Raw genomic sequence first — 26,861 nt, forward strand, 5'->3', positions numbered from 1 at the left:
CATAGTTACATTGATCCAGTTTGGAGTAATCATATCTCATACCTAAGGACCCGCTGTGGAATCTGACAATTACTGTAGTAGTAAAGTGTATACTACAGCAATCATTGTGATCTTCCAGGCCCTGTGCCAAGCAGCTGGCCCACTGCAAAACTGACCACAGTCCAGCTGGACCATCATAACTATGCAATTAAGATCATACGTGCAGTTTAGCTTTAAAATTTATCAAAGAAGGATATAGGTTACCTTTAAAACCAGTTAAAGCGTGTTACCCAAACATTTTATATTTCTGATATGTGCCTGATGTATCATGTACTTGTATGCAAAAAGTATCCTGTTCTCTTTGTATTGCTTCCTTTGTGTGCATTCCTGCTCTCCTATTAGAAACTGACCACACTAAGCAGGGAAACACATTGTGGTCAGTTCTCTAGCTATGCTGGGAATTCAACTTCCTCTCCTCTAATTATGAGACTTGTCCTGACACACCCCTCCTGCACAGCCTGTCACTGGGAAGCTCAGTGTGCTGCTGCTTCTCCTCCTCCTCCACCAGCTCTTTTGCAGCTGAAAAAAGAGGGAATGGGATCACTTCTAAAAAAAAATATATATATATATATATATATATATATATATATATATATATATATATATATATATATATATATATATATATATATATATATATAAATCTATCTATGCAAAAATGTTTTGCCTTTTGTTTCTATTTTAAACTAAATGGGTTGCTTTACAAGGTGATCATTTACAATCACTTTAAACTTGTATTGAATCCCAAAGCGCGTGTGTCAATATATTATGCTTGTCAAATTCTGTACTCTATAGTCCATCACTGTCTTTGCTAATGTTACAGTTAATTACTGTTACCTAAACTAATTTAAAAAGAGAAGGGAACAAGGACTATGAAGGAGGTAAAGGAGGGTTAAAAGGACACTGACAAGGGGATATAAGAGGCATGGAACAATGAAGAGAAACTTTGCTACATGAAAACAGGAAACAATAGCGATAAACCATTGTAGCAGCATTGCTAGGAGACAGGAGCTGGTTAGTAACACAAAACCGCTTCTTTCTATGGGATACATTATGTTTATTATGTAGTTTGGGATGTCATAATATTCAGATACCTACACAGTAAAGTTGTATTAATGAAATGTGTCATACAAAATTATAGATGCTGAATAAAGAGTGAAAATAACAGTAAAAGTACTCATTACCTGTGAAGCAGCAGCTGAGACAAACACAATTTAACACTTCAAAATTTGAATAATGTGTGATAAGTGCTGCTTGAATGCACCTCTGAGTCATGGGAATAAACACAGAATGAATTAACAGGTAAAGGAATATAAATAAGCAGTTAGATAATACTGAATCTGTACCAAATAAACACAGATGGGAATAAACAGGAAAGTACGGCTGCAATTTATAAACAGAATAAGTCAGAGATGTAACCGTTAACATGTTAGACCCCTTTCACACTGAGGCGCTTTACAGGCGCTATAGCACTAAAAATAGCACCTGTAAAGTGCCTCTTCTGTCACTCCAACGTGCAAGCCTGAGTGCTTTCACACTGGAGCTGTGCGCTGGCAGGACATCAAAAAAGTCAAATCAATGGGCAGTGCCGCTTTGCTGCACTTTTAACTCTTTTTCAGCCACTACCCGTCTATCACGGGTAGATCGGGTCCCCTCTGCCAACACATGCAGAGCTACGCAGGAAAGCGGCTGTGATAGTGCTGGTTGTGGCACGATGTTCCCCGCTGCCCCTCCTTCCCTCCTGTCCATCCCAGGTGCTTGTAGGTGCTTGTAGGTGACATCACAGGAGGGGTCAGCGGGGAACAGCGCATCACAAGAGGACTAATCACAGCCGCTTCCCTGTGTTGCTCTGTATATGAAGGAAACCACTGCTACTGTAATGTGCCCTTCTGTGTGACCCATATAATGTGCGTGGACCTCATGTACTGCTGGTTGTGGCGTGCTATTCTCCGCCTGTCCCTCCTCCTCTCCTGTCCATCCCAGGTGCTTGTATGTGATGTCACATGGGATAGACAGGAGAGACTGGCGGGGAACAGTGCAACACAAGAGGACTAATCACAGCTGCTACCCTGCATTACTCTACATATGAACGAAACTGCTGCGTGCCCAACCACATGTAATGTATATGCCCTGCTGACCCCCATTTATTTATTTTATTTATTTCAGGTACTTATATAGCGCTGTCAATTTACGCAGCGCTTTACATATACATTGTACATTCACATCAGTCCCTACCCTCAAGGAGCTTACAATCTAAGGTCCCTAACTCACATTCATACATACTAGGGACAATTTTAGACAGGATCCAATTAACCTACCAGCATGTCTTTGGAGTGTGGGAGGAAACCGGAGTACCCGGAGGAAACCCACGCAGGCATCAAGTGCCCCCACAATCAGCAGCTCTCTATGGGGGCACCCGAGCCAAGTCAGAGCTCCGTGTATCCATTCAGATACGGAGCCCTGACCCGGCTCCCTCTCTCCCCCGATTGGCTGATTGACTTTGATTGACAGCCGCGAGAGCCAATGGCGCTGCTGTGTCTCAGCCAATCAGGAGGATTGTTCCGGACGGCTTAGACATTCGTGGATATCCCTGGAGAGAGATGGGACTCAAGTAAGTAATTAGGGGGTGCTGGGGAGGCCGCTACACAAAGGTTTTATCTTAATGCATAGAATGCATTAAGATAAAAAACCTTCTGCCTTTACAACTCCTTTCATTTTTCGATTTCTCCTGTTCACTATTATCATTAAAAGAACAAGTAAAAGAAAATCCCACATTTTGGGTTGTTCCCAGAAAAGTAATAGAGGGGAAAACTTCCAATGGGGACACTAGCTCTGGTGACATGGGGGTCCCCAAGGAATTCCCTTAATTTCCAGGATTTCCTCTCACTTCCTGTTTGGCTATGGGACAGGACGTGAAAGGAAATCTCTACAATGGGGCACAGATGGGCAAAAAAAAAAAAAAATCTGACAGGGGTTGTATCCTTCCCTTGCTCTATCAAAAATTAAAAAAAAATGTTCTCTATAGTTCTACTTTAATATTGATTCTATTTAATGCCGTTTCGAAAAAAATATTTGTTATGTGGTTGTAAAGGCTCAAGGATTGTTACCTTCATGCATTCTATGCATGAAGGTGAAAAAACCTTCTGTGCGCAGCCCCCCCAACCCCCTAATACTTACCCGAGTCCTAACTCAATTCAGTGATGTGCACAAGAGCAGTGGCTCTCCGGCGACTCGTCATCCTCATTGGCTGAGAAAGCAGCAGGAGCACTGGCTCCCACTATGATCAATCACAGCCAGTGAGCCAATGTGCAGAGCGTGGGGAGTAGGGCCGGGCTGCACTAGTGTGTGAATGGACACACAGAGCAGCAGTTCGAGAGCGAGCCTGCTTGGGTGCCCGCATAGCAAACTTCTTGCTGCGGGGGGCACTTGGCAGGAGGGAGGGGCCAGGAGCGCTGGTTAGGGACACAAGAAAGGGAGGATCTGGACTGCTTTGTGCAAAACCACTGCACAGAGCAGGGAAGTATAACATGTTTGTTATTAAAAAAATAAAAAATAAAGAAGAAAATAAATTAAAAAACAGAACCTTAAGCCTAGGTTCACACTTGTGCAGTGCGGGAACCAGCGTGATTACAGCGCCGGTTCCCGCATCGCATTTTTCCCGCAGGCAGTTCACACTGCCCTCTGCGAACCGCTGCGGGTGTCAATACATTGTTAATGACAACCCCAGATCGGTTCACAGATCACAGTGTGAACTGTGAACTCGCACAGGAATCAGATCGCATGGGTGTTCTCACCTATGCGATACGATTCCCGTGCCGGACAAAAAGTCCATGCACTATTTTCGTGCCAATCCAATGCGAGTTCAGCTAAACAACTTTATGGCTGAACTCGCAATGCACAGACATCACATGTGATCGACAGCGCAGTGCGGGTGCAAATTACATGCGATGCCTGTATTCGCACTAGTGTGAACCTGGGCTTAATATCACTTTAACAGCTCGCTGATAACACCAATGTTCCATGAGCTGCAGTCGTGATCATTATTTCAGGGGTTTCCCTAGGTCTCAAACTTTTTGCCAAGGTAAAATATTTGAGAAACCCTGCTTTAGGTAGATATAAAAGACACAAAAATAATGCAACTTTGTAATCACAGATACATAATTAAACCTTATATTTAAATGCAAGCAGTGTATGTAACTACATTTAATATCTGTCTCTTGCAGTGCCTGTAGAGGAGGGCTGGAGTGCAAGAAGCAGCAGTACAAGGAGCCAATCCGTTCATGCGCTGACAGCATGCTGAAAAAAATTACCATGGGGAAACCTCTGCACCGAATCCGATTACTACAGCAAAAGGTTTTTTTTTTCTTTTCTTTTATTTGACTATTCATTTTTGCCTTGATTTCTGCTTTTAATAAAGTAAAACTGTAATGGGTATGCATTAGTCCAAAACAGGGGTCTCCAAAACTTCTAAACAAAGGGCCAGTTTATGGTCTTTCAGACTGTAGGGCGGCCGAATTGTGGCCAGCAGTAGCAGAAATTTTCCTAGCACTGGGAGTAAACATTACATTTGGTGTTAGGGGGAGCAAAAGGGCTCCATCGCTGGTATCATAGGGAGAAATGGTGCCCCATTGTTGGTGTCAGTTGGCAAAATGGTATTTCGTATCAGTGGGAGGAATAGTGCCCCAAGGGCCGGATAAAGACAAGCAAAGGGTTTGGAGACCACTAGTCCAGAAGATAAACAATGTTCAAGAGTAGGGATGAGCATGGGTATATTCGGATCATTGTCCAAACCCACCTGAGCTATCCTGCCAGGAAGGTTTCACTGTACAAAGCCTGTGATAGTCTACAGCACTGAAATGTCAGTCTTATTCTTTTGAAATACTCTCACTTTTTTGACCAAAAAAAAAGGCATTCTCAGCATTTTACTATGCAGGCTAGTGCAAGAGCCAGCTTGAGCAGGGCAGGTTATTTGAGTTGTCACGTAGTGCAGCCAGTGAAGTCAGAATGTTCCAAAAGCAACTGACCTTCATACTTGTTCTAGGTCAGAAGCTGAAAATACTGAAGCTATTGGGCCAACATGATCAGCATTTTCAAAAACAGAGGTTAGCAATGGCAGCCTACATCTCTCTCTCATCAACACAGGTTTCCTTTCGGTAAATCAGTGTGTTGTACTATCATAACATGCCAAGTTGGAAGCTCACAGAAGAGGATATGAATCAGAATGCTTGACAAATACATAGCTGGACCCTTAATTTGTCAGTATTTTGGAGCCTTCTCTTCACTTGGATGGCCTTCTTTCAACAATAAATTGGTTTGAAAGCTTTTTACGTGTAAGGAAAATGAAAAGAAATTCTTAATGTTCTCTTTAAAAGAATAGATTTTGCTCAGATGCACAAAGACAGAATAGAAAGACAGCAAACTGTATATGCTACAAACTTGTCAGACCTTGATTCGTGTGGTCGTGCTCACATTCTTAAAACACTTGTGAAGTTTAATAATCACATAACACATTTTGAATACACAAATTTATGCTTTTCTTTAAACAATATGTAAACCCTAAGTCTAATGCCCCGTACACACGGTCGGATTTTCCGATGGAAAATGTCCGATCGGAGCGTGTTGTCGGAAATTCCGACCGTGTGTGGGCTCCATCGGACATTTTCCATCGGATTTTCCGACACACAAAGTTGGAGAGCAGGAGATAAAATTTTCCGACAACAAAATCCGTTTTCGGAAATTCCGAACGTGTGTACACAAATCCGACGGACAAAGTGCCACGCATGCTCAGAATAAATAAAGAGACGAAAGCTATTGGCCACTGCCCCGTTTATAGTCCCGACGTACATGTTTTACGTCACCGCGTTTAAAACGATCGGATTTTCCGACAACTTTGTGTGACCGTGTGTATGCAAGACAAGTTTGAGCCAACATCCGTCGGAAAAAATCCATGGATTTTGTTGTCGGAATGTCCGAACAAAGTCCGACCGTGTGTACGGGGCATAAGAGTGGACCATGAAGGACTAGCAGAACACCTAAAATGTTTGTTACCCCATTGTTTTAAACTGATCAGCTTCCATGCATAGCGTGGTCATTTTACTACCAGGAGGAGGGGGACCGGAAGGATCAACCAGGTAATAGAGGCACAAATAAAAAATAATTGTATTAAAAAGTTTATAGGAACCACTGAAAGACAGAAAATGTTTTTTTTTTAGTTCTATGGTTACAAACACTTTAACACAATGTTAACAGCAAAGAATTATAAAGTTTGGATTTTTGGATGGGATTTTATAGGCACGCAACAAAATCAAAATTGGTAAAATTACATGAGTTTATCAATTTAGATTTTGTTGTGTGCCTACAAAATACCATCCAAAAAACAAACTTTATAACTCTTAGCTGTTATTAGGGATGTGGCACACAATCTTGGGAAGTGCGCTGGGATCATATTGAGATATAAACCATGTTAACGCTAAACAGCTGGATGAAACACAGTCTTTACAAAAACATATCCTGGCTATAACATACCTGAAAAAGCATTGTCCTGTTCTTTTCGGAATCCGATGGCTGGACATGGCTTGGCGCACTTGCATGTCGTCTTCTTGACTGCATCTTTCCATCATAAGCTTTTTTCTGAATAGTGACACTGCTACATCTAGACCTGAACTCCTGCTGGTCTTCAAAGCCTGAGTCTTCTAGAATCCTCTCAGGAAATGATACCCGCATAGAACCAAGATTGCTCTGGCTACCTATTGTAAATATCCCTGAATGGTTCTTGGAGGCAGAATTGGCATTGGGCTCAGTGTCCTGCTCCTGAAATGTACTATCAGTCGGAGACACTGGGATATCCGTCTCGGCCAAAGTGAGGTCAGAGCTGGAGTCTATACTGCGCTGCTCACTGAGCAGTCTCAGGCGATGCCGTTCGTGTTGAGAGAACTTCTCGATACAGTCATCAACGAGAGTAGACGGAGCGTTCTTATGAGCAATGACCACTTTCCCACAGTATAAAACCTCAAACTTCTGGGAATTATAAAAGGCATCTTCACCATCACGGCTAACCTTGGAATCTTCCTGCAGTGCAACTTTAGACACTTGTCTAATGCTACTGATTACCGCAGACACCTGAAAACATACAATACAGAAAAGTAATGAACATAAAAGACTATAATAATGCAAATCAGTAAATTCTATAAAACGGACTTAATGTATAAAACTACGCAACTGGATAAGAAACGTTTTTAAGCACGGTAGTTACTACGAATGTGCAGGTATTCATTAATTTCATGCATAACAGAATGAGGACCCCCATTTCTTTTGCCCAGTACTTTTCATGACCTTTTAGTCATGTCAAAGCCAAGTGTTTCACAGACATTACTTTTATCAAATGTCACTGCCCAGAACAGCTACATCTGCTTTCTGGTTCTGTGTAACTTCCATTCCAGTAAATCTACACCCATATTGCATTTAGTGGGTGTACTACCACTAAACTGCACCAGAACTGCCCTACAACCATGCAAAACATGCAGATGCAGCACTGTGGGTTGGCATTTTGAGGATTATAATAGGCAGACCACCTGTCAAGTGGCAATAATAGCCATACATCTGAATGATCACTGTGTCATGCTGCTTGTTTTATCAAATGGCATTGGCACCAGAATCATGCAGGCACCTCTGATGGGACCCTAAAATTAAATTGATCCCTGGCTGAGAATGATGGTTAGAAATTGAAATTGTTGTGATCTTTGTGAATTAATTACTTCATATTACAAGCAGTTAAGAGAGTTCAGGGGTGGCTTGTTTAAAAGCTCTTTTACCACTTGTTAGGATTTGTAATTAGTTTATCATCCATAGTATAGGCCAGCCGTCATCAAATGACGGCCTGCGATCCAAACACGGACCGAGTGACGGTCCTGTCCAGAACGCCAGCGTACAGTGTCACATCCCTACCTCGCAGTCATTGGTTGCTGGGACCGCGAACTTCCCTGCAACCAATGATGTCGCGTGTGAACCCCGCCCCCTGCAGTTACCTCTCTTGCGGCTCCAGGTGTCCCGTCAAAATAGCCAATTCATCAAGATCCTCAATTACTTTACTACCGGTTACTGTAAACCGTCAGGAATTGGAAATTTCAACGACTTTCTGTTTTGACACAATTCCGGCAACTGTATACACTCCAGTACACGGTATTCTGAGCAGATATTGTTAGTCCGCTCCGATACTAACAAAAATGACGGCGACAACTTTTTCCTAGTTACCCGCTGTTGTGTCAAAACAGCAAAGTCTTCATGTACCGGAGTTTACACGCTTGCCAGTTTTGTGTCAAAACGGCAAGTCATTGAAACCTCCAATTAATGATGGTTTACAGTAACCGGAAGTGACATAATTGGAGATCTTGATGAATTGACTATTTTAACAGACCACCGGTCAGGCCGAGAAGCGAGATGTCACGTGCGCGGCCCTGCTCCCTGCTGCTTGCCATCTCGCGACTTCCCGGCCACAAGGTACAATGTTATATTCCCGTCCCCTTCAGCAGGACTCCTGGCGCAGCTTTCACCCCCTACAGCTTGTTACCTCGGCTGGCTCACGCTCCCTGCCTCAAGATATGTTGTGTGTGTGTGTTTACAGGAGCACGATGATGATAGGCACAGTTTCTCTTAAGGGGCACACTGATGGGCACATTTAATGTAAGGTTCACTCTGATGGGCACAGCAAAATGTGCCCATCAGAGTGCCCCTTAACATAAAATGTGCCCATCAGCATGCCCCTGAACATAAATGTACCAGAGTGCCCCTTAACATAAAATAAGGGGCATACTGAAGGGTACTTTTTATGTTAAAGCGGAGTTCCACCCAGAAATTTTTTTTCCCCATTAAAAGATTCCTATTAACCTATAATGCTATGCTACCTATAATGGTATGCTGGCGGGCACTAATGTTAAGGGGGCACTCTGATGGGGACACCTGATGTAAAGGAGCACTCTGATGGGGACACCTGATGTAAAGGAGCACTCTGATGGGGACACCTGATGTAAAGGAGCACTCTGATGGGGACACCTGATGTAAAGGAGCACTCTGATGGGGACACCTGATGTAAAGGGGCACGCTGATGGGGACACCTGATGTAAAGGGGCACTCTGATGGGGACACCTGATGTAAAGGGGCACTCTGATGGAGACACCTGATGTAAAGGGGCACTCTGATGGAGACACCTGATGTAAAGGGCCACACTGATGGGGACACCTGATGTAAAGGGGCACACCTGATGTAAAAGGGGCTCTCCTATGGGGGCACCTAATGTAAGGGGGCACTCTGATGGGGACAAATGATGTAAGGGGGAACACTATTAGGGACATTTACACTTACAGAGTATTACCAGAGTGTCTGGAGGAAACTAAGAAAAGCGTGGCTTGCACCAAAAAAAGGAAAGAAGACGCATACAATCTTTCATGGCACAGACTTGTGATTTGGACCTCGGACGGAAAAAATTTTTAGCGACCAGACCTCCTTGCATTTTTATTCACTACCCCTGGTATAGGCACAGGTGCACTATAAATATTTTAAAGAAGAAGTAATACCCGCTGGGTTATTTTGAATTTTTTTTCTGACCTTCAAAGTAAAGGCATAATGTGCTAGTATGCAACGCATACTAGCACATTATGTAAAAAACTTATCTGCAAACAAAGCCCTACGCCGATGCGTTGTCACTGCTGGAGGCATGCATCCATCTTCACCTGTCTTCCTTCTTCTGGGTTTGTGGACTCCGGCTGTGCGACTGGCCGGAGCCACGTTATTTCATTCCCATGCATGCGCGCGGGAGCCGCCGTTTACGGCACAGGGGTGGCCTTGAGTCATGTCATCAGCTGAATATACAGTAAAGGTCTCCTAAACAGTGCATGTTTAGGAGATATTTACAGTACCTATAGGTAAGCCTCGTTATAGGCTTACCTATAATTACAATTCATCTATGGGAGTTTACAACCACTTTAAAATGCATTATAAACCTTCCTATCTGCAGCTGGTGTTTTTCTTCTGCATAAGATGTGCATTGATTATGTAGTTTCATGGTGTCATAGTAGAGTAGGGCCTCCATCACACGGCCGTTTTGATGCATCCACCAGATTCCAGCGACAAGAATCAGTGGATTCTTGTGGCTGAAATGACTAGCAGTATGTAAATAGCAGTGGCTGCTCATCCTATAAAAAACTAAAGACAGGCTGACAGTAGCCGCTGCCATTCGCATGTAGCCGCACGCAAAGCGGTTGCCAGCAGTTATGGACAGATGCCCAAGCCTGTAGCCGGCTGACAGACACTGGAATCCTGTGGAAGCATCAAAACGGCTCTGTGAAGTTTCAGTTTGTGTTCAAACATCAGCTACGTGTCATGGAAAAAAACACTCCATCTGCTTCCACTATTTATCCCCAGGGGCCAATCGCCAGTCCCTCCCAACACCATGTGTACATCAAGGAGGGGGGAGCATTCCATTATATTATTTAAATAAATATTAAAGTCAGAATAGGCAATAAAAAACAACAAAAAAAATAAAGTTCAGCATTGGCTGCGATCTAGCAGTAAGTGGAGGAAACACATGATGAGTTTGTAAAAAGGTACAAAAAGCCTTATCTGGTGGTATGAAAAAAAAGAGGAAAAAAAAAAAAAGAGGAAAAAAAAAAAAAGCACCCAAAGCTGAGTCCAGTCCAAAGATAAAGGAATATATCTTTAGAGCTGATGATCCCTAAACTTAACAAACAGAACTAAAAGAAACGAAGAAGTGATAGATTTGTTTAGAATCAAAGTAGTTGGGTTGGGATTTCTCTGACCTTCTCATGGTTGCATGGAAGTTGTATATTTCCCTCTTAGGAGGAAGGGTTAACACAAGATGTAGGAGATAACAATTCTTCCATGAATGTCACTGTCATAGGAACTGTTCCATATGGGTCATAGGCACAGACGCCAAGTAACTCTTCTGGGGGGGCTGGAGGGAGCAGCAACCGCACAATAGGTATTTTACAGCTATTTTTAAAAGAGGTCATTCACACGGTTTTGCCATTTTATCGCAGACGTCATTATGAAGACATAAACTGAAACGTAAAATGCTGGAAATAGTTCTTGCTGAAATGTATACGGCAGAATACGGTCTCTGCAGTGAACCTTTCCACTTGGTTTATGTCAGTATGTGTTGCTTTTACAACAGTTCACATCAAATTAAAAACGATGCTCGCCTATCGAACATTGCCAGCGGCCTGTCTGTCTTCAGCAGATGAAAGAGCAGCTGTTACAGTCTACAAAGTGACATGCTGCGAAGTGTTCGAGAGTGGCTGATTGGTTTATTTACATTCTTCCAATGGACATGGAGGTTAATAGGACTCCTGGCTATATGCAATATTTGTGGTCCGATTCACCATAAAAACGGAAGCCTTCATTATGACAGATGATGGTGTAGCACTGCTTTCTTAAAAAGACATTGTACTGTTTATTATTTTTTTTTAAAAGCAGATCTAAAAGGCAGCTTATACTCCTCCAACAGTCCCCATCCTTTGCTGGTGCTGGCATCTTCTTGCCAGGTCTTGGCCATCTTCATTGGCAAAAGGCCGTCATTTCAGCACACAGGGATCAGGCTGGCCGCTGTAAGCTGAGCTGTGCATGCACAGCTCCGTTTACATGCCAGAGAATGCTGTGAACAGGCAGGTAAGTATTTTTATTGCAGAAGAGACATTGCGTGTCCCTTCTTCAATACAAAACCTGCCCGCTCGTGGTGAACAGTAACAGAACTTTAGTTCCACTTTAAAGGACTTCTCCTGTGGATCACAGGAGTACAGTTTGTTCTGCACCCCTGTGACCCGTTTTCAGCAGACAGCCCACTGTTGGCTCATGTCACAGAGCCAGTGTTCCATCTAAAAATGCCCCCGATGGGTCTGCGCGTGTGCAGTACCAAATGTCACTCCAGCTGATATGTTAATGTCAAGAACGTACTTGTCAGATTGTGCCTTGCTGTTGCGGAGCGGGGTGTATCTGTGCGCTGAATGGCAGATTTTGTCTGTGTTGCAGGACGGGTTTGATGTGTTGAACGTCGGGTTTTGTCTGTGTCTAAGGGTGGGTGGCAACACACAAAAAACCCGCCCTTCAACACACCCACAAGCCGCCCCACAACAGCGAGGCTCCATCTGACAACTACGTTCCCCGCTGTTTGCATAGCATCGGATAATGCCTCCGACGATCTGCGAATGCACTGTGTTGACGTCACGCCAGCTGATCATCATATCTGCTGGAGTGACATTTGGTACTGAGCATGTGCAGACCCGTCAGGGGCATTTTTCGTCATGAGCCATTTCTCGATAGAACACCGGTCCAGGCTGAGGCAAGATCGCAACCATAAAGTCAGGATCTGCTTACAACCCTGGACCGACACCTGGCTAAGCCTCTCAGCGAGCCAATGAAAGCCTGAGTCAGCTGTTCCCGCCCCCTCCACAGCCCAGTGCTCCAGGGACCGCAGGGGGGCAGAGCAGAGAGCCGGTGACTGACAGTCACTGGCTCTCTGCTCACGGAGCTCTGAGAACTGAGTGATCAGCTGTCTTAGTTCGCTAGGTTCTCAATCTTAGGGCCAGCGGGGGACAGATGCAGCATCAGACCAATGCTGCATCTACCTAGGCAAGCATGATTTAAAAAAAAAACAAAAAAAAAAAAAAACTTCTCTTTTAACTAGGTATTAGTGTAGTTCTGTTCCCTGTGTTGAATGTTTGCCTCACCTTGTAATGTGGGGTTCATTTGTTCTGACTGCAGCTTGTAGTGTAATGACTGATCAGTTCCCATCTGTTCATGTATTAATCCACAAAGCTTGTCCCAAGGGACAGTCAACCTGTTTTTCCAGTGCATTCCACACCATTTCCTCTATGTTGCATCACAAATGTGGGAGTGCTAATGTCATGAAACACATCTTCTCTTCATTGCTCAGCTTGTTTGTGGCTGTCTCAAATCTAATTACTGCACCTGCAGAGCACTAGACAGAGACCCAAGGATTGTGGGATATGTAGTTTCTTCACAGGAAGTGTTGGTTCTCACACTACAGAGAGAAGTCATGTATTAACCTTGTATTCATCAGCTATGACTAAGTACCAGGGAAGGTGTGAAACGCGTCTGCTGTGCTGTATTTGTACCCCCATTGCTGTATGGATTGTCGTTTTTCCATCATGGATTAATAAAAGTGATTTTATGAGAGTGTGGCCATCCAGACTTTTCACTTTATGCTTCCTGATGCATGCAGGGCCAGCACCCTTTCCATGTGCAGAGGAAATGGAGTAGAGGGATTTTGTCACCCGGAGCTGTGTATTTCTTCTTCAAAAATGACAGGAGCCGCTCAAGGCTCTACCAGGTCCTCTTGCATGACAAACTGCTAGGAGTGCTGACAAGGACAGAGCTTGTCCCAGCTCAAAACATCCAGTAGGGAAAGGAAGTCCTAAAAGTCGCACATCATAACAAAACCCTGTGAGGTGGTGTAAGACAGCCTCAGCCTGGGCTCCAAACAGTCCACCCCCCAATGCGTTTCACTCCACCCCAGAGTGTAATCATTGGGATCCCCATGATTAAGCCCCGGGGGAAGGGAGAAACACGTTGGGACATGGCCTGATTGAGGCTGTCATACACCTCCTCACAGGGTTTTGTTGTGATGTGCGACTTTTAGGACTTACTTTCCCTACTAGTGTTTTTTTCTGCTCAAAAGCAGATTTCCTGAACTCACTGGTGATGGGGTTTTTTTTTTCTTTTTTTTTGGGGGGGGGGGGGGGTTTATACAGCCTGTAAACGCTCCTCGGCTAACACATCTGTAATTGCCTATGCGTGCATGAACAAATAGGTGAACATAGACGTGCAGACCGAGGAAACAAATACCAAATGTCTGTAAATGCAGTGGTTTTTGAAAGCCCTGTAGGCATTAAAAAAAAAAAAAAAAAAAATGTGGAGATCGCTGTTCTGCCCAACCAGCTTGTGCGCTCGAGGAGTGGCCTCAGCCTACATGTTTCCCACTCAGCCACACCCTCTGATGCATTTTGTGTTACTAGCGGAAGCCTTCCTGTCATGGCCAATTTGGGAGCCGGGGACATTTGAGCACTGGGGTCATGCAGTAATGACACAGGGGGAACCTGAATTCTGTCTACCCCCACCTTGAATTTAAAAAATAGATGGGGTTTCACTAGAAGTATGTCTTTTTAAGAAAACTATTAAAAAGTACAGTATTCAAATATTCATACTTAACCTAGTGTAATGAGTGGCTTCTTTGTGACAGAGCAAAGAGAAAAAATGCCCAAGGTCTTGTAAATAAGGAGCAACATGTGTTCATCTTATTACCTTGTAAATTGTAATAGGAAGTTAGCAGGATCACATAATGTGCAACTAACTAAACAATATATGCCAGGACTTTGTGTACCTGGGGATCATCGTGTTATGCCAGATGTCCTTCATTAAATGATCTGCAAACACAGCCATGGCCTAGTAGGCAGATTATTACAAGTCATGTGCTGCTGATCTAAAAGAACGATAGAAAATGAGGCAATATACTATGCTTTCATAGTACTGGGTTATTCTGAATAAATTTTACCATTGTATTTTCAAAGACAAACTACAGCTAATAATTGTAAAAACATTTGATACTGCAATAACTAAGGCGTTTCTAAAGTGGAAAAAGGCAAAATTTAAGTAAGTGAGGGTTATAACTTCTGCGAGTTGTTTGCCCATTTAGGAAGATTCCCCTTCACTTCCTGTTCCATAGCCAAAACAGGAAGTGAGAGGAAATCCCTCCAAATAGAACAGAACTAGTGTCCCCATTGGAATATCCTTTAAATCCTTTCCATGGAGAGTGAAAGGAGAGGCTTGCTTTAAGCTGGCCATACATTATACAATTTTCTTATTCAATTTCCTTTAGATGTTTCCTTCAACTATGTAGTACAAGGGCCTGCCTGATTGCATACATATTCAAAGTGTTTAGGTTTGACCTCATATTACACAGTTTTGGTAAATCTAAAGGAAAGTTGTACAAGAGAATTGTATAATGCAAGGGTCTTCAAACTATGGCCCTCCAGTTGTTCAAGAACTACAATTCCCATCATTCCTAGCCATGTCTGTGAATGTCAGAGTTTTACAATGCCTCATGGGATGTGTAGTTCCGCAACAGCTGGAGGGCCATAGTTTGAGGATCCCTGGTATAATGTATGGCCAGCCTAAGTCTAGTAAAGGAGAACTCATTTCACACACTGTAGATCAGTGTTTCTCAACCTTTTTCCAGTCAAGGCACCCTTTACAATTATGGACAAATCTCGAGGCACCCCACTGTAAAAGAAGTAAAAAACAAATTAATACTTTTACATAATGCAGCAACATCCACACGTACAGTGGGGCAAAAAAGTATTTAATCAGCCACCAATCGTGCAAGTTCTCCCACTTAAAAAGATGAGAAAGGCCTGTAATTTTCATCATAGGTATACCTCAACTATGAGAGACAAAATGTGGAAACAAATCCAGACAATCACATTGTCTGATTTTTGAAAGAATTTATTTGCATATTATGGTGGAAAATAAGTATTTGGTCAATATCAAAAGTTCATCTCAATACTTTGTTATATATCCTTTGTTGGCAATGACAGAGGTCAAACGTTTTCTGTAAGTCTTCACAAGGTTGTCACACACTGTTGCTGGTATGTTGGCCCATTCCTCCATGCAGATCTCCTCTAGAGCAGTGATGTTTTGGGGCTGTCGCTGGGCAACACGGACTTTCAACTCCCTCCAAAGGTTTTCTATGGGGTTGAGATCTGGAGACTGGCTAGGCCACTCCAGGACCTTGAAATGCTTCTTAGGAAGTCACTCCTTCGTTGCCCGGGCGGTGTGTTTGGGATCATTGTCATTTTGAAAGACCCAGCCACGTTTCATCTTCAATGCCCTTGCTGATGGGAGGAGGTTTGCACTCAAAATCTCACGATACATGGCCCCATTCATTCTTTCATGTACGTGGATCAGTCGTCCTGTTCCCTTTGCAGAGAAACAGCCCCAAAGCATGATGTTGCCACCCCCATGCTTCACAGTAGGTATGGTGTTCTTTGGTTGCAACTAGGGTTGTCCCGATACCGATACTAGTATCGGTATCGGCACCGATACCGAGCATGTGCCCAAGTACTTGTACTCGGGCAAATGCTCCCGATGCTTCCCCGATACCTAAAAGTCAGCTGTGATCGGCGCATGGGGGAGATACAAGCTTCTCCCCCAGCGGCTTTCAGCTGCTTTAGTGACACAGCGGTGATCGCTCACCGCTGACTGTCACTGCATTATCCTCCATGCCCCCTCCTTTCCTCTGTGCCTATCCGCTGTCCCCCTCCGTTCTTCTCTCCTTTTCTGTCCCCCTCCGCTGTCCCCTCCGTTCCTCTTTCCTTCCCTGTGTCTCTCCGCTGTCCCCCTCCATTCCTCTTTCCTCCTCTGTGCCTCTCCGCTGTCCCCTCCGTTCCTCTTTCCTTCCCTGTGTCTCTCCGCTGTCCCCTCCGTTCCTCTTTCCTTCCCTGTGTCTCTCCGCTGTCCCCCTCCGTTCCTCATTCCTTCCCTGTGTCTCTCCGCTGTCCCTCTCCGTTCCTCTTTCCTCCTCTGTGCCTCTCCGCTTCCCCCTCCGTTCCTCTTTCCTTCCCTGTGCCTCTCCGCTGTCCCCTCCGTTCCCCCCTCCTTCTCTGTCCCCCTCCGTTCTCCCGTCCTCCTCCTCCTTACTTTGTGAATAGACAGAGTCAGCTGACTCTGTCCATTCACATAACTGAAACATTGTAATCTCCTGTGATTACTATGTGTCAGTTTATGAATGGAGAGGAGCCGCTGTCTTCTCTCCATTCATTCTCAGTGCAGCTGAGGCTGCAGAGAAAGGGACTGGGGAATCTCTATCCTCTGTCTCTTTCTCTGTCTCAAGGGGGAGATATCAGAGGTCTGTTAAGACCCCTGATATCTCACCAAAGCCCCCCAACAGGGCTGATTAAAAAAAAAACAAAAACAAACAAAAAAAAACACATATTGCAATAAAGAATAAAAAAAAAAAATAATTGTAAAAAATAAAAATTGTAAATTAAAAAAAAAAAAACAAAACAAAAAACACACACACACACACACACACACACACACACATACACCGTTCACCCCCCCCCCCCCCCCCCAAAAAAAAAAAAAAAAAAAAAAAAAGCACTGTTAAAAAAAAAAATTAAAAAAAACACTGTCACGTGACATAAAAAAAAGTATCGGTATTCGGTATCGGCGAGTACTTGAAAAAAAGTATCGGTACTTGTACTCGGTCCTGAAAAAGTGGTATCGGGACAACCCTAGTTGCAACTCAGCATTCTCTCTCCTCCAAACACAACGAGTTGTGTTTCTACCAAACAGTTCTACTTTGGTTTCATCTGACCATATGACATTCTCCCAATCCTCTTCTGGATCATCCAAATGCTCTCTAGCAAACCTCAGACGGGCCCGGACATGTATTGGCTTAAGCAGGGGGACACTGCAGGATCTGAGTCCCTGGCAGCGTAGTGTGTTCCCGATGGTAGCCTTTGTTATGTTGGTCCCAGCTCTCTGAAGGTCATTCACTAGGTCCCCCCATGTGGTTCTGGGATTTTTGCTCACCGTTCTTGTGATCATTTTGACCCCACAGGGTGAGATCTTGCGTGCAGCCCCAGATCGAAGGAGATTATCAGTGGTCTTGTATGTCTTCCATTTTCTAATTATTGCTCCCACAGTTGATTTCTTCACACCAAGCTGCTTGCCTATTGCAGATTTAGTCTTCCCAGCCTGGTGCAGGTCTACAATTTTGTTTCTGATGTCCTTCGACAGCTCTTTGGTCTTCACCATAGTGGAGTTTAGAGTGTGACTGTTTGAGGTTGTGGACAGGTGTCTTTTATACTGATAACAAGTTCAAACATAATTCAGGTACTGAGTGGAGGACAGAGGAGCCTCTTAAAGAAGAAGATACAGGTCTGTGAGAGTCAGAAATCTTGCTTGTTTGTAGGTGACCAAATACTTATTTTCCACCATAATTTGCAAATAAATTCTTAAAAAAAAAAAATCAGACAATGTGATTGTCTGGATTTGTTTCCACATTTTGCCTCTCACAGTTGAGGTATACCTATGATGACAAAACAGGTCTCTATCATCTTTTTAAGTGAGAGAACTAGCACAATTGGTGGCTGACTAAATACTTTTTTGCCCCACTGTAATACACTTAATGCCCTGTACACACGGGTGGACTTTTCGGCAACAAAGGTCCGACAGTCTTTTCAACGGACTTTTGAACGAACGGACATGGCTACACGCGATCACACCAAAGTCCGACGGATTCGTACGTGAATGACGTACGACCAGACTATAATAAGGAAGTTCATAGCCAGTAGCCAATAGTTGCCCTAACGTCGGTTTTCATCCGTCGGACTAGCATACAGACGAGTGGATTTTTCGACAGGAACTGGCTCCGGCGGAGTTCCGACTTAAAGATTTGAAACATGTTCCAAATCTAAAGTCCGTCAGATTTTCGACAGAAACCGTCCGCTGAAGGTCCAATGAAGCCCACACACGTTCGGATTGTCCGCCGTATTCGGTCCGTCGGACCAGTCCGGTCGAAAAGTCCGCTTGCGTATACAGGGCATTACATCAGAGGTGATGTATTCTTCCAAAGCAAATACACCTTTGCACACTGGTACGGGCTAGTATTTATTTATTACAGGTACTTATATAGCACCAATTTATGCAGTGCTTTCCATAAATATTTTTTTATTCACATCAGTCCCTGCCCAAAAGGAGCTTACAATAAGGTCCCTAACTCACATTCATAAATAAGGGCCAAGTTAGACAGGGGCCAATTAACCTACCAGAATGTCTTTGGAGGGTTGGAGAAAACCAGAGTACCTGGAAGAAACACACGCAGGCACAGGGAGAACATGCAAACTCCAGGCAAGTAGTGTTCAGATTTGAACCAACAATCCTAGGGCTGCTAGGCAGAAGTGCTAACCACTAAACTACTGTGCTGCCCCAGTCCAGTGTTTCTCTTCTCCCTCACTCACTCACTATAGTGAGCCCAGTGCTAACAGAGGGCAAACAAGGATGCAGTACAGAATCCCAATGTCCTCCTTATCAACTGATGATGCCATAGGTTGTTAGGACACCAGTGGCTGGAAATCTGTAATGGTGAACAATGAAAACCTGTGGCTTTTATTTTTTTTCTTTAACTAAAAGGCAGGCTTGCTCCACCTGCTGGATTGTATACAATATTTGGGCACTTTTTAGGGATTTTACCAAGGCACCCCTGAAGAAACGCACCCCGGGGTGCCTGGGCACACTGGTTGAAAAAGGTTGAGAATATTCATTAAACCAATGAAAACAGCTATGAAGATCTGCAACAGATTTCAGTTTTGTGAAGTAAAATCAAAAACCTGTAAAGGATTGATAATGGATGTCAGGACATTTGATTAACAAATTTATAAGGAGGAACAATATTCCAAACGTTAACGTTGAATCCCCAAAGACCTTAGAAAGGGAAATGTGCCCCCAAAATGCCCAGCTATACTGCACTACAGCAGAATGAGAATCAGCTGATATCACAGATATTGCATGACAGTCATCCGATCTATGGCTACCTCTACAACCAGAAGAGCAAGCCCTGTTCATCATCATCACTAATTCATGCCTACCTGCTTAGGTTTCTTGTTGGTCCACAAATGAAGTTGGAGTTTTTCTAACTGTGCTCTCATACAGTAGGAGCAACATAAAATTTACTTTTGTCTTTGAAACATTACTGTACAGTGTAGCCATGGTGTTGCAGCTAGTAACAAACAATCCACCAAATCACCCCACTGCCAGACTTCATACATCCTTTCCAGAGACAATGAACAGTCTTTTGCAAGCTTTGTTTTTGTTTTATTGGGGGGGTACAACCTGGATAGGGATAGGAGTATGGGATGCCCATAGGATAAGTCTTTACCATCATATTTAAGGATAAGTATACTTTGAATAAAGTTAAAGCCAGAAGATATGATGTGCATATATGATTTAGTATTAGTTTCCTCCTGCATCTCCATGCAGACTGTTGCTCCTCCTGCGGCTCAACCCCCGCAGACTATTCCATCTAAGAGTTCTCTTACCATCCGACCGTGCGGTGGCAGAGACATCACTAATGACCATGTAAAAGCAATGTTCTTAGAGCTTTCACCTCCTGCCCATAACTTGTTTCCTCCTGTACACTTGGTTCCTCCTGCACAAACTTGAAGTTACTACTTGGAATATGACACATCCTCTTCTATTAAATAGTAGGGGCCCACTCTGAATAAGCCTCCCTCCTATGGCTTGTTGCTCATTGCCACTAGGCCTGAGGCCTGCAGAACCTCTCCCCGGAGGCCCAGTGGGTTAAAAGCATATCTTCTAGGAAATACAGACTACTGTTCCCAGCCAGCCCAACTTGCAAATCATGTGCCCACAGGCAGCATCGGCTTGACACAGATGTCCACAGTCTCTTCTCTGATCCAGGACTCCCCATCATCCACCGTGTGCATTGATGAAGACTCCACTAGTGACTGTGTACTAGCAGAGTTCCCTTCACAGACTCCTTGGCACTTCCAGCCCAAATGCGGTAACACTCACCGACCTTTAAACAGCCCAGAGTCCTTGATGAGGAACTTTGACTGGACCATGCGTACCGCCAGTTTCACCTGCCCTTCTGCTCCAGGAGTTCCCTGCCATCCGACCGTGTGGTGGCAGAGACATTGCCAATCACTATGTAGAGGCAATGTTCCCTCACAGCTCTCTCCGCGCCTCTCCTGCGATCGGCGCGCCCCCCCTCCCCCCCAGAAGGGGATGACCTCCTGCGCCTAACATTCCATTCCTCACTTCACCCAGCTGACTTCTCCCTCCTTTGGAGAATCACCTCAGCTTATATGAGGCCCGCCCCCTGCCAATACCTTATGGGGATTGGTCAGGGCTCACACACAAGCTGCCTGCCACTCCAGTTCCAGGCCCAGCCCCCTTTCCAGAACCTTCTCTCTGGAAACAGGGGGAGGCGCCCCAGAGCTAGAGCACAGGTGGTAACGCCCACAGCTACTCTGACCACTCCCAGCCCCCAGATCAAAACAGACAGGGCTAGATTGTAGCATAGGCTTGACTAAATTTGCCTTTGCTGATTAACCTAGTAGTATAAACCTTACTAGCACCTACCTATTGGTAGAGGGTGCTACAACAGTATGTTTAACAAAGCTTGATTAAAAGTCTCATCAGTCAGAAGATAAAGGTTTTTACACATTCTCTGCGAAGTTTCGATACCCCTTTCAAAGAACACCTTTGCTATTTTGGGTTTCCCATTTCAGTAGTTACATTTTTAGACACAAATAAAATAGTTTTTATTTTAAAATACATGTGAATCTACTTGTTGCAAGAAAATTTTGTATCTATAAAAACATAAAATCAATAGGGCCTGCACCAGATTCAAAAAGCCCAGCCACCAGTTTTGTTTGCGGTTTATTGGAAAGTGCAGCATATTTTAGGTAGTTCTTAATAGTGCCACTTTTACAAAACCAAATTCAAAAATAATTACAGTGGGGAAAACAATTATATGATCCCCTGCAGATTTTGTAAGTTTGCCCACTAACAAAGAAATGTGGGGTCTATCATTTTTATCATAGGTGTATTTGAAATGATAGAGACAGCATATTAAAAATGTGCGCTCTCTCCTTGTGATTGATGGCAGGAAGTGGCTGGATCCATAGCCAATAGGAGCCTGTCTGGCTATAAAATCTGTCCACTGCTTGCGGTCAGTCAAAGGAAAGAGCACACTGGATGAGGAACTAGAGTCTCTGAATGTTCATCAGGCTCCACCCATCTAGCTACAAAATTCCTCATCTACTGCGCTCTTTGAGGTTGATTTACTAAAAGGTAAAATAGTGCAGTTGCTCTAGACCTGAGGAAAACACGCAAGGAAAAAAAAAAAAAACAGAATTTCTGCTTGCACATGGTTGGATGATAGAAATCAGCAGAGCTTTCTCAAATTTCATAGCTTTCCCTCAGATCTAGCGCAACTGCACTTGCAGTATATAGTAGGTCAACCTCTTTGTGTGATAGCTGCAAGGTCAAGGAGAGTGTTCTGCCCACCGGGCCTTTATTCAGTTACTTGTGTTTATATCCTTGAAAGAACATGTAAGTTTTCTTGATTCATACCAAGATAGTTCTATGCAGAGTGCAGGCGCCACCTACTATTCCTTTTCTGGTATAGCTTTGCTGCTTATAAAAGTTACACATTGTATTCTCTTAGAATGTGTTAATAAATTTGTTAGGAACCAGTGCACTCTGGGAGAATTCTTTAGAGGAAGTGAGTCAGCCACCATTTTAGGAATCTACAACAAGACAGTAAGGCTGTTTCTCCAATTTCTCGCCATCAACTCTTAGCGAGCTTAAAAAGTATGTTTTTGTTATCCCATTCTGTGTTATAGAGCATTGTTTATCTTTATTATATGCAATATTGTACTGATTGATGTTTGTTTTATCAATTTGTATTTTCACCTGGCTTGTTCAAATAAATTTAAGATCAAAGAAATATGCTATCTGAAGTTTATGGAGCAAGAAGGTTTAGTTCTCCGTCTTAGAGAAAGAACAGAGGGAGATCAGCTGCACTGAGCATGGAGCATCCATATGGACACTTCGTGCCAGTTCGCCTCCACAAGACAAATGTCAGTTTGTTAGAAACAGGTTTGTGAATTTGGAGCAAGCACTGACATTTGCTGTGCCAAGACAAGATAGAATTCTAAAGAGTGTCAAGACAATCTTTAGGAATTTCCTTGAATGTGCCTTCTCTTTAACACTATCTGTAAAAACATACTATTCACCAAAAGCAAATCTAAAAATCACTGGATTTCACTACCGAAGAAATAGACTTGATGGTTCCCATAAGGCTTGAGATAGGTCTTGTGGGCAAGCTTGTAGCTGCTTCCCCCTCTGATTACCTGCTAAGGGGGCTGGACTGCCAGTAGAGAATGTTGGAAAACAGGGCTCATGCTAGAAATTTGCCTTGTGGTCATTATAAACTGCCATTTGGCAAAAAAAAAAAAACACAGGCATTCGGGGGCGACAGTAACACCTGACAGCAGCCGCTTAACCGCACTCTGAAAAGCGATCGACTGTGGATTGCTCTTCAGAAGTTTCGCTACTGTGAACCCATTGTACAGCTATTGTGATGTCACCAATATTCTTGTTCTTTTAACATGGTGACAGCATGCCGTTGTCAGGGCTGGGCTCAGCACTTCCTTCTGAGCTGGCCGCTCAGCTGTTGGCTAATTGCCAGCTCCTATCTCTCCACAGTGACTCACCTGTTGGTGATATCCTGCTAGTCAGTCCTGCCTACTTAAGCCGTGCAGCTCAGATGATCTCTGCCTTTGCCTTGGTCACATCTCTAGAGACGCTCTCCTGTGTTCCCGTTAAAGACTTGCTTGGCTGACATTCCTTCTGGCTCCAGATCCTGGTTACTATTCTACTACGATCATCTCTGGCTCCCTGACTTTTTGGTTTGTCTGACTATCCGTTCCGGTTCCTGAACTCTGGCTATGTTTGACTGCGTTTATTATTAAACAAGTGAGATTTAACTGTACTTCTGTCTCAGTCCGATTCATGGTTTCTACAGCTGTACAGGTGTCTGGTTACTTTCACCCTGTTTTAAAAGGACAGGAACATGGGTGGCATTACAATGGCTGTTAGTAAAGGCACTTGTAACAGACAGTTCCCTGTATTTCCTGGCAAAACATGTTTGCTCTCTTCTCCCTCACCTCGATCATTGGAAGATCTTTACTGCACAGTTCAGGAGCTTAAGTGCAGGATTCTCCCTCATCAGAGCTGCTTGCTCAATCCCACACCTGCACTACAGGAAGTCCGTGGGATTTACTTGCAGTGTTGTAGAGTGCACATGTGTACCCATCATATGTTGCTTCATTCTGGTAGCCCTACAGCTACACTAGCCTAGTTGCTGCAGCATTGATGGATGCTTTGGGCCGTGGCTGCGGCCTAGGGCTGCCTAGTTCGCCTAGTGGTAGCCCTGGCCCTGGTGGAATGGAAAACACAGGAGGTCAGAAGTAGTTTGTGTTATACCAATAGCTTTTTTTCCTATAGCTTTATTAGTGGTAAAAGTGGGGTTCCTATTAAATTTTTCCGCTGTGTAGTTTACTGTTCCACGATAATAATGAACACATTTATCATTATAATGAGATCTGCAATGATCCAGCGCTCAAGCATTTATTTTAAACAGCCAACTTCCTCTCAACACGGTTAGCTCCAGTTGGAGTATATTCTATGTAGTGGTTCTGGTCAATATATACTGTATATTCACAAACACCAAGGGTTTGGCAGAAATACCCTATGGAATTTTTTTTTTTTTAAATAGAACAAAGAGAAAAATGCAGTAACCAGAAACATTACTTAGTAAACCCAAAGCGGATGCTTTGAGGAGCACTGCAAAGCTTCGTTTTGCTCTGACTACTACTATACTAAATAAGAGAATATAGATCAGCGAAATGTAGAAGATTACATTTAATGGGAAAGATAAGCTAAAAGATATACAGTTCACGCCTTTATTATACACACCACTATCTAGTAGTTCTCTCAATATGACGATGCTTTAAAGTGTTACTAAACCCAGGACCCTGAATTTACGATTTCTGGCCTCCCACAGTACACAGAACATGGAAATGAAATTATTTTAGTAAATATAAACTGCTAAATACCTTTTCTCATCAGCAGTATATAGCAATCTTGTGACTTCTATCAGTATTTGGTTAAAGCTTGTATAAGGAGTTTTCATTCTCTTCTGACTGTCCTATGAGGCTGCAGGACCCCTGGCCCTCTGTCTGGACAGTGCTGATTGGCTCTGTGCTTATCACATGCACCCTCCCAAAAAAAAAACTCTAGTAATATACACCAAACTGAACATGTGCAGAGTCCCCGCAAGGCTTTGAGCTATGAAGAGATGATTTGGGGACAGTAGAAGGGGAGGATCAGAGAAGATAGGATCAAACACAGCCTTTTTTCCACAATGCAGAGGATTAACCCTCAGTGAGTTTAACAAGCATACTTTACTGCATATACACACTGATTTTACTGTTGTGGGTTTGGGAACACTTTAAGCACAGTTTTTTTTTTTAGGGACATGTGGAGCTGTAACAATCCCTAAAGCAAGGAAGGCAAAAAAAGGATACTAGTGTATGCCATCCCTACTACAAGCAATTATACATGGATTGCCTTGTACTTAAACCTTGCCTTGGCCTCAATCCAAGCCTTTGTTGTAGGAATGTAAAGGTTCTCTTTAAATAGGAGTAGAAACAAAACAACAAGTAGATTAAAGGACTGGCCATGAGCTAAACTCATGTCTGCCCTTACACAGTTCCGTTGGCTTCCGTACAAGACATCCATTACATTGGCTCATGTTAGAACAGAGTCACTAGGATGATAATGGGTTTGGCAACCAACGGCCGCTATCTATGTAACTGCTTCAATATTACATCTACATCAATTGGTTCTATACAAAAACACAGAGCATCTAATGGACAAGTAGTAAATGAATTGACTTCATCTTTACATTGACTAAGTGTCATCAGTACAGGCAATCAGGACACAATGAACATCTGCTGCCACACATCAGCAGCATCTTTAACAAAATCGCACTGATGACAAATCTGTGGGGCCTGTTAACCCTTCAGCCTATCCTTGGATACTAAACACAATAGAACTGCCTGAAAATACAAAACATGTAGCAAAAGGAATATAGAGGCTGACATTTTCTAAAACTGCAGTTTGCCTGACAATATCTAGAACCAGGAAAAGTAAGATGGAAGGCTAAACTATTTGTTCTAAATGCTTAGAAAGCATTGAAGCCACTGGAGTAGTTTCTTTTAACTAAAGGATATTATTTCCAGTGCGGAAAATTAAAAAAGGTAAAAGTTTCATCTGCCTATATTTTGTCTCCCCTGGTTCCTCTTCCCCAGCTCAACATGGTAATTAAATATCTATAATTATACAACCCCTGCTTTCATTATATACCTTTTTATATATTTTTTTTGTTTACCAATTTTTATTGTGAGAAAATATGACAGTTACAATAAGTATACAACAAGCAAATAACTGTCTTATCACAGAAGACATACATCTGGTATTATCAAAGTTCTCCATAAATACAGCAATAGCTAGAAAAAAAAAGAAGAAAAGAAAAGAAGAACACCAAACACAACAAAAGACCATATCCCAGTGGCCATACAACATCAGCAAAAGTTAAATTGGGGGTCGATCATAGGGGGCAGACAGGTGGATCGTGACCGCGGCTCTGCCTCCCCCAACATCCAACGTTAACCTGTTAACCGCAGAGCGTAGAGCGGGACGCAGAAGCTGGATGGAGGGCAGGAGATGCTCAGTGATTGGTTGTTAGGCAGTCCTAGTAACCAATCACCAGCTTGCTATTATGAACTCCGGCCACTCCTGCCTTCCAGCCAGCACTGATAAACACACGCTGGCAGGTAAGTGTTACCTACACAGCGCTGTGTATATGTGGGGGGGGTGTCAGAGGACACTGTTTTGGGGGGGTATAGGACACTACTGGGGGGAGGGAGGAGGCAGAGGACTCTATGGTGGGTGAAGGGGGCAGGGGACACTGCATTGGGGGATACAGGACACTACCATGGGGGAGGTGGGCAGAGGACATTACAGAAAGAGGGTTGTGTGAAGCATTACTACTGTGATAATGTCTTTTTATTGGGAGCCAGATCCACTACTATGCAGGGCATAGTAGTAGATCACGTGATGTGACTAACACTGTA

General features: G+C 43.5%; 1 protein-coding gene across 2 annotated transcripts in view; it reads right to left on the reverse strand.

The window, feature by feature from the left end:
* TBC1D4 (TBC1 domain family member 4) overlaps positions 1 to 26,861 on the reverse strand; it is a 265,438-nt gene that overhangs the window by 136,676 nt on the left and 101,901 nt on the right. For both annotated transcript variants that reach the window (XM_073614264.1, XM_073614263.1), the window contains exon 2: positions 6,565 to 7,158. In XM_073614264.1, coding sequence (XP_073470365.1) covers positions 6,565 to 7,158 — 594 coding nt within the window. The remainder of the gene's footprint in view (positions 1 to 6,564; positions 7,159 to 26,861) is intronic.

The sequence above is a fragment of the Aquarana catesbeiana genome, linkage group LG02, assembly GCF_042186555.1.
Source record: "Aquarana catesbeiana isolate 2022-GZ linkage group LG02, ASM4218655v1, whole genome shotgun sequence".
Lineage (NCBI taxonomy): Eukaryota > Metazoa > Chordata > Amphibia > Anura > Ranidae > Aquarana > Aquarana catesbeiana.